Source organism: Microtus oregoni, unplaced genomic scaffold (genome assembly GCF_018167655.1).
Source record: "Microtus oregoni isolate MIOR12 unplaced genomic scaffold, Mior012 000007F_ref0000211, whole genome shotgun sequence".
Taxonomy (NCBI): domain Eukaryota; kingdom Metazoa; phylum Chordata; class Mammalia; order Rodentia; family Cricetidae; genus Microtus; species Microtus oregoni.
In genome coordinates this window covers 22,611,166-22,624,848 of record NW_024543066.1, presented here as the reverse complement: position 1 = coordinate 22,624,848, position 13,683 = coordinate 22,611,166, and the positions used below count along the sequence as shown (strand labels likewise).

Sequence of the window (13,683 nt, the reverse complement as noted above, 5' to 3'; positions counted from 1 at the left end):
GCTCTGTCTATTAAACAAATGCAGTATAGTGTTACTAGCTAATATCTGTTAGTTTTAAATGTTTGCTCAGTTGAACTTTTTTGGTGGGGAGGTCATGGGGGAGGACTCAATTTGCATGCTAGGCCCTGGCTGGACTTTCAGCACCATAAACAAGCTATGCCATATAATGTAACACCTCAGAGCACACATCAAAAAGGCTGGATAGGGAGATATATGCAAAGACACTATAGGCCAATCAAACTGCATTCTAAAAAAAAGGTTCAAGAAACCCACAATGGCAGGAAAAAAGAAAACAAATACAACAGAAAACAGGAACTAAAAGGGCAGACTGAAGCCCTGACATATCTATAATTATATGTAATGGAAACAGTCTAAAGCTACCAATTGAAAGATTGTCAGAGGGAAAATCACATGCTAAACACAGTCAGTCCACTAGACGTTCACATTTCTTATAATCATACAGGTGAGTTTAAAACAAAGAATGGAAAAAAGAATACAAACGCTAATCAAAAGAAAGCCAAGGGACTGAGTGCACCCCAGTGTGTACAGGCCCTGGGGGTAGGGGTGGCAAGAGACAGAAGTCAGAGAAAGATTAAGACAGACTTCAGACAGGGATAGGGACATTACACAATGATAAGCAGGTCAACCCACAAAAAAGACAAAGGATTCCTAAATGCATTTGTACCAAAGAACAGAACTGCAAAACAGATTATAGTTGGAGATTTCGACACTATCCTGACAAAACATGGCAGAATACCACCAAAGATACTTAAGAAGGTGACTGCGAGCAGAATTTTACTGACATCCTATAGAATCTAACAGCATCAGAATACACATTCCGTAGGTGTCAGAGCACTGGACAAAGTGGACCACATCCCAAGACTCAATAAATAAAAGACCACACGGGCCATCACCGGCATGTCGTTAGACTGACGATATAAAAGGTAGTGAGGATAAGACTGCAGTTCTCTCATACACCATGCACACTGTCGCAGCTGGTCTAGAGAAGCTAAGAACTAAAACTTTACCACAAGATCCAGTAATCACACTTCTGGACATTTACCCCCAAGTGACAACAAATGTCCACATAAAAACTTGCATACATGCCGGGTGGTGGTGGCGCACACCTTTAATCCCAGTACTCGGGAGGCAGAGGCAGGCGGATCTCTGTGAGTTCGAGGCCAGCCTGGTCTACAAAGAGAGGTCCAAGACAGGCACCAAAGCTACAGAGAAACCCTGTCTCGAAAAAAAAAAAAAAACTTGCATACAACCACTTGGTGCAGATGCAGAAGCAAGATAATGGAGGGAACGTTGTATTTTGAAACATGCAAATAACTGTGTTGCCGCTGTAGCTCTAAGGCCCTCTGTCTTCAGAGTGGACCTGTAACAGATGTGGCTCACGAAAGTGTAAATGGGGTGTGAAAACCAAGAAACAGCACACTGGGACTGGACAAATAAGACATCCAAAAAATCAGCTAATGCATATTCAAACATGAATTCTGAGAAGGAACAGCAGATAAAACCAAGGGACAGCTGCTGTAGCATCCAGTTAATCTTGAAAATTTCAATGACTGAACTTAAGCTACATGCTCTGGTTTCAAAAACAAAAGGAAACAAGGATCCCTCAACAGGCTAATGCTTAAGCTGTGGCATACCCACATGATGACTACTACTCAGCAATAAGAGGAATGAACTATATTAAACCCACACACAACTTGAATAGACATCAAAGGGATTAAACCAAGGGGAAAGAGACAACTCAAAGGTCATGTACTGTACGGCTCTATTTATATATTATTCCATTTACAGAGCTGTAGAAGGGATCAGTGGTTGCTATGGGCTAAGATGGGCAGTGACATTAAGGGGTAGGACAAGGGACTGGAGAGATGGCTCAGCGGTCAAGAGCACTGCCTGCTCTTCCAAAGGTCCTTGAGTTCAATTCCCAGCAACCACATGGTGGCTCACAACCATCTGTAATGAGATCTGGAGCCCTCTTCTGGCCTGCAGGCATACACACAGACAGAACATTGTATACATAATAAATAAATATAAAAAAGGTGTAGGACAAGAACCCTGTGCAGAGGGAAGTTAAGCCTTGACTGTGGCTGCAAGAATACAGTGACAGAGAACCACACACATAATGAATCAAAATTTGCTCATTAAAAAAGAAAACTGTATGTGCGTTGTATGCCACGGCACAATAGTGGAGATCAGAGGACAGCTTTGGGGAGCTGGTTCTTCCCTTCTACTTTGTTGAGGCAGGGTCTCTCCTGTTTCTGCAGCTGCACTGTGAACTACAGGCTAGCTGGCCCACAAACTTCCAGGGAACTGTTTCTGCTTTCTACCTTCCTGTAGGAGTGCTGAGATTACAAATGCATGCAACCAATCCAGCTTTTTATGTGGGTTTCGGGGAAGCAGGCTTGGGTCATCAGGCTAATGAACTAGCACTTTTACCCCCTGAGTCATCCTCCCCAGTCCTTAATTTCCTCATTTTGGTATACTAGTCAGGTTCAATGCAAGCAGTGGAGGGAACGTTGGTGAGGCCACACAGGCCCTATCAGTCTTGAAGCATACACACAGCAAAACAGACAATAGTTCATGTTTCTCGATTCTTTTAGAAAGACAGTGATATGAACTGCATGACTTACTGGATTATGGAGTGAGTGGGTTAAGAATCAGCCCCTAAGTAGGCTCAGGTCAATTGGGCTGTTTGGAATTAGAACTGAGAGATAGGAATCCACTAAGCAGGCTGTGCTGGGCAGTCCTATGACAACAGGAAAAAAAATTAATCAGGGGGGAATGGAGAGATGACCCAGCAGTTAAGAGCATATACAAGTTGATCTTGCAGAAGATCCTGGGTTCAATTTCCAGCACCCACATGGTGTCTGTAATACCAGTTCCAGGGATTCCAACAGACACACACACACACACGTATGCAGACAAAACATTCATACACACAAAGTAAAATAGTTAAAAGATAAAATTAAAAGCAACCAAATCCATTTTGAGCGGTTTGATGGCACACACCTTTAATCCCCGCACTCAGGAGGCAGAGATAGGCAGATCTCTGTGAGTTTGAGGCTAGCCTGGTCTACAAGAGCTAGTTCCAGAACAGCAGGGCTGTTACACAGAGAAACCCTGTTTCAAAAAAAACAAAACAAAAAAACCAACCAACCAAAAGAAACCCAACCAAATCCTGAAAACAAAAACCATAAGGTAAGCACCAAGGCAAGGCGCCCAGTCTGTAAGATGTCTTCTCAAGTCAGACTCAGGGTCATGCCTATAATCTCAGTACTCATGAGACTGAAGCAGGAAGATTGCTTGGAGCTCAACACTGGCCTAGGCTATGGGTTAAGTGAGTTCCTAGCCAGCCTGGGCTAGAGTAAGAACCAGTCTCAAAACATGGAGCTGGGAGGTGAAGAATGCCCACTGGAGGTAGTTTTGAGTCTCTATTCCTTCCAACTACCAGAAAAGGAGAGGAAAAGCAACAAAGACTCATTTCATCTTAACTGTATCAGAGCCTCAACTTTCATCTGATGCAGCAGCAGATTCAGTGATCCTAAGAGATAAAAGTGAGGGGGAAAATATAATCAGCTTTGCTAAAGATAGTTTAATGTGTGTCAAAGGTTCCAATCAGTCTACTAGAGCTCACCACAGGGGTACCAATGCCAAGGCAGGCCTGAGAGTCACTATACAGCTGAACTGGCTTCCTTTAAGGGGGGAAGAAGAGTGTGTGGTCTGTTCTGGGTTCTGAGATGAAGACTAGAAGAGCCTAAAGATAAAAGGGGTGGAGGAGGTCCCCTTTGCTACAGATATACAAGCTGAAGGTTAGAATCCACTTGTCTACCTTTAAGTCCTTATTTCTGGGTCAAAGGGCACTTAGGATGCCAATTGTCTGCTAGGACCAACAGTGAGGGACTCTGTGTGTAGACTGAGGTCTAGTGAGTGCTCCGCTAAAGCAAAATGATGGGAAAACCGAAAAGGACACATTCTCCTTACTTCCTAGGCTGCTTTCCATCTCAGAACCCAGGACAGGCATCAGCTCACACATCTTCCACAACTGGGTGTGGCAGTAGATGCCTGTAATCCCAGCATTCAGGAGGCACAAACAAAAGAATGGTGAGTTAAAGGCCAGTTCAGCTACAGTGAATATGAGGCCTGCCTAAACTACATGAAACCTGTTTTTGTTTTGACGTTTTGTTTGTTTTTTTGAGACAGGGTTTCTCTCTGTAACAGTACTAGATCTGTAGACCGGGCTGGCCTCAAACTCAAGAGATTCGCCTGCCTCTGCCTCCCATGTGCTGGGAAAAAGGTATGCACCACCACCGCCCGGCTGTTTTGATGTTTCTTAAGAATTACAGTGCCTAGGCCTCAGCATCTGACAGCACCAAGATAACTTCAAGTACCATTTCTCTCTCTCTCTCTCTCTCTCTCTCTGTCTCCATTACACAGGCAATTTCCAAAGCATGCAAAATCAAATGAAAACAAGGTAAAGCAACGCAAAGTTGGTTGTTTTGTTTTTTTTATTCTTTTTGCTAATGTAAGATCAGAATCGTCACGATGGCTCACTTCTTTGAATTCATCCACCCCCAAATTATTATAGTGATACAACCAAAGGTGGACAAGTCTCTATCCCTGTGACCTCTTCTGAAAGCCACAGACATCTTCCACGGGGCATTTACAATACATCTCTTGCCCAAGAATTTAAAGCCTTCCTGATCCTTCTACATACTCCATAAGAGTATTACCTTCTGAGGCTATGCCCTCAAGTCTGCCACAAGATGGGTACAGTCAAGTGTCTTTCCACATTCCAAGTAGTGTGGTTTGAATGGGATCTGAGGAATGTGATCTACAGACTTCAGCCACTTCCTTGTTGGTCAGTCCCTCAAGGTGAAGGTCAGTGTGTTGTAGCTCCCCTTCCTCAGTTTTGCAGTTCTTCAAGGTATATAGGCCATGCCTCAGAAGTCACCCATGGGATGTACATAGATTCACCACCAAAGCAGAATACAAGTTTTCTTTGGTTCCAGAACATAGGGGCAGCATCTTTCAGGAGCAGCCCCTCCAGTGTTGTTCAAGCTGTTCTCCTAAGTCACAAAGGGCTGCTCAGAGCCCCCTGCCAACCTAAATGATCCCTCAAAGTTTCACAGAACCCCACAGTCTTATCCTCTCTTTTTTGGTGGTTATATGCTCTGAATGACGAAGCTAATAAAGCCCCAGCACTGGAGGCTTCTTCCAGATTTCATACCTTCTCAAATTCACTCAATGCCTTCTGAATTTCAGAATACAGCCCCACTCTGTGAAGCACTGCAAGTGCAGCTCCACAGCCAAGGCGAGGGTGTGGAGTTTGGAGACCACTCTCTACTCCTATCATATGTCTGACCTGAATTGCCTGAGGCTCCTCAACACTACATGTTCCACTCAGATTACAGGGGAGGCCCTGTGAACAAAATCACATTTGAGTTGCTTTATTCTCACTTGACAGAAACTTTCTAAGTATGAAATGGAAAGGAGCCTGCTCTGGAACAGAAACTCAGAGTCAAGCTCCAAGTTAGATCTATACAGTGTCATTGGAAACAAAAGACTCAGCTCTATCTTTAGTGCCCTCATCAGCAGAGACCATGATCTGCAAGGCTCAGGCTGGCACCAGAGCCTCACACAGTAGTCACCACAACCTACTTCTCAGCAGAAAGTCAAAGTTCTAAGGAAAGGAAACAAAACTCTTCACTGTCCTACCTCCCCAAGCCTCCTACAACAGCAGTGACAACAGGGTAGCTGGTCAACTTGCTCCATCCCCAGGCACCAGAGAGGATTCTCAGGGATTCAGGTTTTCCCTTTTACTTGCTAATCTTCAAGTGTCCTCAAGTGTCAGGCAGAGTCCCAAGTCCAAACTGTCAGCAGCATAGGGTTTGTGGGTGTCTTGCCAATCACTTTCTCTGGCTGCTCCATCCCTCACTTTCTGTCTTTGGACCTACAGACTTTCTGGTACAGGAAGTGCATAAAGCATAGTGAAGAAGAGAAAGGGGCCTGGTAACCACCGTTCCTCACTTCCCCAGCAGCTAAAGGACTCAAAGCTGACAGCCCAGTTCTCCCTGCCTTCACATGAAACTGCAGTGAGCAGTTCTATACTGACACTGGAGTCAAATTACATTAGTATTGGGGAGGAAATGCCAATAATCCATACATGGCGAGTCCTGCTGGGGATTCCAGGAACCAACCTGCTGGCCCTGGATAGCGCTCCCCTGTTACCACCTGGCCTAATGCCTTCTCGAGACCCAGAGGCCCAACCCAAAAGACAGCTGGTAGAGAGGTGAAAACGACTGTCTTAAGGACTTCTTCAGACACTCAGATGGCTCAGCAGGACCACACTGTTCACCTTGAGGCAGCAGTCACCAACCTGGTAAGGACATGTCGCTGGCGTAGTCAGGGTGCTGGAGGCAGGCGCTGTGAGGCAGAAGGTGAAAAAGGGTTAAAGTTTGGCCAGGCTAAACCACTCCTCTGATCCAATCATCTCACTCCTAAAGCTCAATCCAATGTAGTGATCAATAGGAAAGAAAACACACAAGACAAAGACCCTCTAGTGTCATGCTCATCTGGCTACTCCTGTGGGCAAGGGGCTCACTAGCTCACAGGGCTTCTGAGCTTCCTTTTCCTCACCTGTGGAAAAAGATGGCAGCACCTGCTTCCCAGGATTGCTACGAGGATTAAGGGAGATAACTGCACAAACCATCAATAGTATAACCCATGCTCAACTCACAATCATCAGCTCTTAGTAGCATTCATCACACCCAAGGAGAGGAATGCAGAAAACAGGTGAGTGACTAGACAGAATTAAAGGTACCAGACTGCTGAAGCTTTCAGTTTGGGAAGAGGGAGGCCAGGTGGAAGGACAGCATCTTTTCAATAAGCCTACCACGTTTCTACACTTCACACTATCAAAAACCCCAGGACCACAGAGAAGGTGAAGAACATGTAAGGGGGAGGATGAAGAAGGGTCTGATAAACTCAGAAAATCCACTTCCTACTTGCTTATACAGACCCAAAACAGGGCTGCACACAGGAGTTGACTGTCCTGATTTTAAAGCAGGGACTCCATGAAGGACTGACATGATGTCTTATAAAACTGGTCAGTAACAGTACACACACACACACACACACACACACACACACACACGAGGTGGAAACAAGCAAGCAAGCAAACACACACACACACACACACACACACACACACACACACACCTACCTATAGGCTAACAATAAATGGAGTTAAAATCTCAAGTGAAATAGAAGCTAATCAAAAGGGCATGCTACTCCTCTTAAAAGTAGGCTCTTTTCTCAGTGTGTTCTCCTTTAATAGGGTCTTATTTCCTTTGTATATAATAAAATTAACAAGGGGATGTAGGAAACAGTAAGAAGACAGCATGGTGGCACAGGTCTTCTAATCCTGGCACTTGGAAGACACTGCACATCTGAGATCTGTCTAAACAACACAGGAGACCCCATCACAAACAAAACAGGACAAAACTGAAGAACAATAAGATGAGATAGTTGCTGTATGCAATCCTAGCATCTGAGAGGTTAAGCCAAGAAGATCAAAGTTTAAAGCCACCCTGGACTATGCAATAAGACCCTATCTCCAAGAAATACACCAGACAACAACAGCCAAAAGAAACAAATAGGACATACTGAATAAACCACTGACTCTGGAATTCAGACAGTTGAATATTAGGAAAGCTATTTTTTTTTTTTTTTTGGTTTTTCGAGACAGGGTTTCTCTGTAGTTTTGGAGCCTGTCCTGGAACTAGCTCTTGTAGACCAGGCTGGTCTCGAACTCACAGAGATCCGCCTGCCTCTGCCTCCCGAGTGCTGGGATTAAAGGTGTGCGCCACCACCGCCCGGCTAGGAAAGCTATTTTTAAAGAATATTTATTTATTATGTATACAATATTCTGTCTGTGTGTCTGCCTGCAGGCCAGAAGAGGGCATCAGATCTCATTTCAGATGGTCATGAGCCACCATGTGGTTGCTGGGAATTGAACTGGGTCGTCTAGGAGAACAGTCAGTTCTCTTAACTGCTGAGCCATCTCTCCAATCCCCTTCAAATGCATTTTTAAGGATAAACAGACTTACCCTTTCCTTCAATGGGTATGAAAAAAAAATTACAGCTGAGCATGGTGGTGTATGCCTGTGGTCACAGTATTTGCAAGGCTGAGGATAAGGATTGAGAGTCTTCCTACACAGTGAAACCCTGCCTCAAAAACAAATGAAAGCTGGGCAGTAGTGGCACACGCCTTTAACCTAGCACTCAAGAGGTAGAGGCAGCCAGAACTCTGTGAGTTCAAGGCCAGCCTGGTCTATAGAGTAAGTTCCAGGACAGTCAAAGTTACAGAGAAACCTTGTCTCGAAAAACAAATGAACAAAACAAACAAGTACAGAAATGAAGAAGAACAAATAAAAAGGACCCTATGCTGCCCTTACATAGGCAAATCAACCAAAAATTGGCTGGGTGTAATTCTAGCAGATATGGATGATCTCAGCCTGGTCTACAGTTCAAGTTACAGGTCAGCTAGAGCTAGCTATACAGTGAACCCTAACTCAGAGAAATCTAGAAAATTTTCTGTCAAGCTATCTCTAAGAACAGCAACATGAGAAATTTAAACATTTTCTAAATTACATTATTCCTGCAATGTTCCAATAATTTAAAGTAAGCATAATTATTTTGTAATTGAAAAAAAAAAGATTAAAAACACTAGGCCAATAGCCAGGCAGTGGAGGTACAGCCCTTTAATTCCAGCATTTGGGAGGCAAAAGAAGGGAGATCTCTGAGTTCGAGACCTGAGAGTTCCAGAACACCCAGGGCTAAACAGAGAAATCTGTCGCAAAAAGCAAAAAACAAAACAAACAAACAAAATAAAAAAAAATTCCAATAGGCCACGGGGCAGTTCAGTGGGTAAATAAAGGATCTTGCCACTAGGTCTGATAACCTGTTTGGTCCCCAGAATCCACATGGTAGATAGAACCCACATGGTCCATGTAGGAGACAGATAGTCCTCTGATCTCCAAAACATGCACCATGGCATGAGCACGCACTCACACACAAATAATGTTTAAAAAAAAAAAAAGGAAGAAAGAAAAGCACTTTCAAACCCTGTCAAAAAGGGGTAACTAGATGTCCATGTATGTCAGGCTCTGGTCTCTGCATAGCACTTCCCGTTAAAAGCTTAGAGAATGGCTTGGGAACTGTAGGGTACCTCAGTAGTACTATGCTGGTTTGAAATAAAATGGTCCCCAAGGGGAGTGGCACTATTAGGAGGTGTGGCCTTGTTGGAATAAGTGTGTCACTGTGGTGGGCTTTGCAGTCTCCTATGCTCAAGCTATGCCTAGTGTGGCACATAGTTTCTCCTGCTGACTGTAAATCAAGATGTAGAACTTTCAGCTCCTTCAGCACCATGTCTGCATGCATGATGCCATGTCCCCACTGAAACTTTAAGTCAGCCCCAATTAAATGTTTTCCTTTAAGAGTTGCCATAGTCATGCTGTCTCTTTATAGCAAGAGACCTAACTAGACAAGCTCCTCTGTGTCCAGCCATGTTGATCTGGTGAAAGGACAGAGACTAGGCTCACCTGCAGATAAGTAACCTATACAGGTCCTTGCTCAAATGCTGAAGGCCTGGTTGAACTGAGCTACTGGTGAAGAATACAATGTTAAACCAGGACTATTTTTGCTTGGACTCCTATCTTTGAATGATTCCTCAGATAACATTTTTAGATTAGGAGCATTTATTTTACTTTAAAAAGACATAATGGGGGTTGGAGAGATGGCTCAGTGGTTAAGAGCACTGACTGCTTTTCCAGAGGGCCTGGGTTCAATTCCCAGCACCCATTTGACAGCTCACAACTGTGTGTAACTCCAGTTCCAGGGGTTCTGTCATCCTCACAAAGACATACATGCAGGCAAAACATCAATGCGCATAAAATAATAAATAAATAATGATTTTTTTTTTTAAAAAAAAGACATAATGGAAATCAACTAAGAGAAACTGATGGTACTTCCTAGGTAAACCCTAAAAAAACCTACTTATACCCCCAAGACAGCAAAAAACACAATGTTTGAAAATCAGCCCCTATCCACAAGCTCTGGATGAGGAAACCAAGAGTGGAAGGAGAAAAGGGAGAGAGGCAAATACACAAGAACATTACACCCCAGCAGCAGGCATACCCGAGTGTCCACAAACTCAATCCCCACAATGGCTAGTTTTACAGATAAGGAGACTCAAAGAGGTCCTGCGTTGATCAAAGTGATAAAGCTATAAGCCTGAGGGCTCAAATTTGAATCTGCTCTGTCAACAAATTTAGTTCAACGGCAGCTATGGTCAATCCTTTGGCTGGCTCCAAATTTACCTAGTATTAGAGCTCACTTCCTGGTCTGTGCAAGCCAACTCACCTGTGAGCTAGAGGGTAGCATCTGGGAGGTAGGCTCCTCGGATGGTACTGCTCCTGAACCTATAGGGCTTAGCGTGGTGATTCTGCTTGGCTGGCCTCGGAGTGTCAGAGTAATGGTGGTGGGGACCTTTAAGCCTAAGTAAGAGACAGACAAAAAGACAGGAAGACACGGGATTCATATCCTCTTTCAGGTAACAATGTCTTCCCATATAAAACATCCTCTTGGTTTCCTTCCTGGGTGGGTAGGTCTACCCCATCAGTCAATTTGAAAGGCAGCAAGGAGGAAACTTCCTGTGTTCTCTAGACCTCTCTGGGGGCTGGCCCAACAGAGCTGAATCCAAGAAACCAGGTCAGGACCATGCAGGGCTGGGTTTACAGCTTCCCTATGTGAGATGGCCAGTAAAGTGCTATGGAAAAGCCCAGATCTGAAGTCCCCACTATTTTCATGAGACTTACCTGATGCTTGGTTAGAAATCTGAGCCAAGCCGGGTAGGCTGCTTGCCAACTTAGCGAGGCCCCCATTGGTCAGCAGCTGGTGGATAGCAGTAGGCTTCCCACCAGGAGTGGCACCCAAGGAGGAGAGAGTGGTGGCTACAGGAATGGTGCGGACAATGGTGCTTGTGCCTGTGGTGATGGCACCCAGACTCTGCATGGGGGTTGGCAATTTCAAACCGGTGGCCTATTGGACACACAAGATGATTAGAAGTTACCACCCAACAGCAACGTTAGAGCCTGGAGGGCCCACAGGTATTATTAAAAGCTAACATGCACAGTATCTACCACATGTTAAGGTACTCTTCCAGGAATTCTGCATATTATCATCTTTAATCATCACAAATATATGGGGGAGCTAATATCTTTAGCCTATTTTATAGATAAAGAAACAAGTTAGAGAGGTCAGGAATCTCACCCAAGGCCATACGGTAAATCATAGATTGTAACGTTTGGTAACTTTTTGGCTGAATATTTAGAAGGTTCTTTGTCCTCAACCCACTGACCCCAGATATAATCTCCCTGACAAAATTAAGGAGTCCTAATTCCACACTGCTCAACACAGCAGATGATATACCTGTGGGGCTGGCCCTGGAGAGGGACTTCCTGGGAGGCCAGAGGTCTTGCTAATATCCTGTAAGCTGAAGCTGAGGCCTTGGAGGAGGCTGCTGGCTGAAGTGGCCCCTAGGAGAGGACATGACAGGTAACAGCAGAGGTCAGCCACTTGTACATATCATCCAGAAGCAGCCACACTTTCACCCTCACCAACAACTTACACTTGTCCAAAGACACTTTCCTGACCTCAGAAAGAAACCAGGAGAGTCTCCTGAGCAGACACAGTAGATACCACACAAGGAGAGATGCATGCCAGACACTGCCTTGGATTTGCTCTGCACAATCAACTTGTTCCAAGCCAGTAGTTCTGCATTTTGAATGGCATTAGGAACAGCTGAGAGCTTCAATTCCACTTTTCAGAAACCTAAATCCTCTTTATTTCTAGGTAAGAAGAAAGGCTCTAGAAGCCAAGTGGATTCATATACTTGACCACATTACACATAGTCCAACATTCTCAAAGTAAAAATCTGCTTAAAGGAAAGGTAAATCAGCAATGCTCTAAACTATGGGATCAGGCAACCAGCCCTTCCATGAGACTGCGGTCAGAAAAAGTTAAGTGACAAACACAGAAAAAACATCTCATTTTCCAATAACCAGGTTAGCAATACCTCCAGCTTTATTCAGTCAGATGTATGAAAAAGAAGAATCAGTCGGGTGGTGGTGGTGTACACCTTTAATCCCAGCACTTGGGAGGCAGAGGCAAGCGATCTCTGTGAGTTTGAGGCCAGCCTGGTCTACAAAACGAGTTCCAGAACAGCTAGGGTTGTTACACAGAGAAACCCTGTCTTGAAAAATCAAAAATTAAAAAAAAAAAAAAGAAGAAGAATCACAATACAGGTATTGCCCATGCTCAACAGTAGAGGACACAGCTCCTAGAGACCATCATCCACGCTAATTCTGGCAGAGATACTCCCTCTAGCTCCAGTCCCAGAGCTCCTGGTCTAAGACCACCTCCTAGCAGCAGATCCAAAAGACTGCTGGTGGACATGAGAAGGGCTACAAGATACCTGGAAGGGCGCTGCCAGGAGAAGTGGCCACTAAGCGGCTCTGCAGGGTTTGGATGGTATTGGGTGTGGCACTGCTGGAAGCCACAGGTGGCGCTGCGCTGGCTAAAACGCCACCTTCAGAAGGACTTGACCTGGAAACAAAGAAAGGAGTCCTGTCATCCAAAGGGTAGCAGCCCACAGTCATAGAGGAAGCATCCAGAGAGATTCAGCCAGGAAGAATTTTCTGTTTGTTTCAGCTTCTAAGCCCTTAATTTATCCTTCTAAAAGTCATGCCTAAATTAAAGAACTGTGGTCTTAACTCAGTAAATGCTCTGCAATCTTCTAAGGAAAAATGAACCCTAACTGACAGAAATGAAGGAAAAGCTCCCACTGAGAAAAAAAAATCACATGCCCAGAACTGACAGATTCCAGAATCTCTCAACTTCCCTGAACACCAAATGAACCGTAGACTGAGTGAAGGGAAAGGAGGGACTCACTTGGAGGTGGTGAGAAGTCCAGTTAGTTCCTTGGCTCCCGCTGAAGCTCCCAGTGTCATGGTGATAGGTTTCCCCCCAGAAGCTGCAGAACAAACCCCACGACCAAAGGTTAGTTCTAATGTGCCCCTACAGCCAAGGCTAAACTTAAGACTGGAAAGTGCATCCAGATACTTTTCTCTGTCCTGTCTGGTCCCATTTGACCAGTTTCTTTCCCACCTGCTGGTCCCCGCAGCCGCTTATAAAATAGTCATTTAGAGGTTTAATATTAATTACAATTGCTTGACTGATGGCTCAGGCTTCTTACTGGCTAGCTCTTACATACAGATGAACCCATTTCTAAGAATCTGTGTATCACCATGTGGCGTTACCTATTCTCTAGCATCTTGCTGCTCTGGTGGCTTGCTGGCATCTCTCTTGACCTTGCCCTTCTTCACGTGTATCTCTGCTTGGATTTTCCACCTAGCTATATTCTGCCCTGCCATAGGTCAAAGTAGCTTTATTCATCAACTAATAAAAGCAACACATATTTGCAGTGTACAGGACATCCTACATCACTTCCTCCTTTCTGTCAAATTGGAAAGGGAGGTTTTAACTTTAACATTGTAAAATTACATATAATAGAACAGGTTGTCAAGCAAGAATTACAATTATAAT

General features: G+C 44.5%; 1 protein-coding gene across 6 annotated transcripts in view; it reads right to left on the bottom strand.

Annotated features, from left to right (window-relative positions):
• Window positions 1-4,512: 4,512 nt before the first annotated feature.
• The window catches only part of Kansl3 (KAT8 regulatory NSL complex subunit 3), a 34,453-nt gene continuing 25,282 nt past the window's right edge, over window positions 4,513-13,683 (bottom strand). For all 6 annotated transcript variants that reach the window (XM_041655654.1, XM_041655653.1, XM_041655655.1 and 3 more), the window contains 6 exons: window positions 13,030-13,111; window positions 12,554-12,684; window positions 11,509-11,615; window positions 10,896-11,118; window positions 10,441-10,574; window positions 4,513-6,441 (listed from right to left, as the gene is read on the bottom strand). In XM_041655654.1, coding sequence (XP_041511588.1) covers window positions 6,421-6,441; window positions 10,441-10,574; window positions 10,896-11,118; window positions 11,509-11,615; window positions 12,554-12,684; window positions 13,030-13,111 — 698 coding nt within the window. In that variant the 3' untranslated portion in view covers window positions 4,513-6,420. The remainder of the gene's footprint in view (window positions 6,442-10,440; window positions 10,575-10,895; window positions 11,119-11,508; window positions 11,616-12,553; window positions 12,685-13,029; window positions 13,112-13,683) is intronic.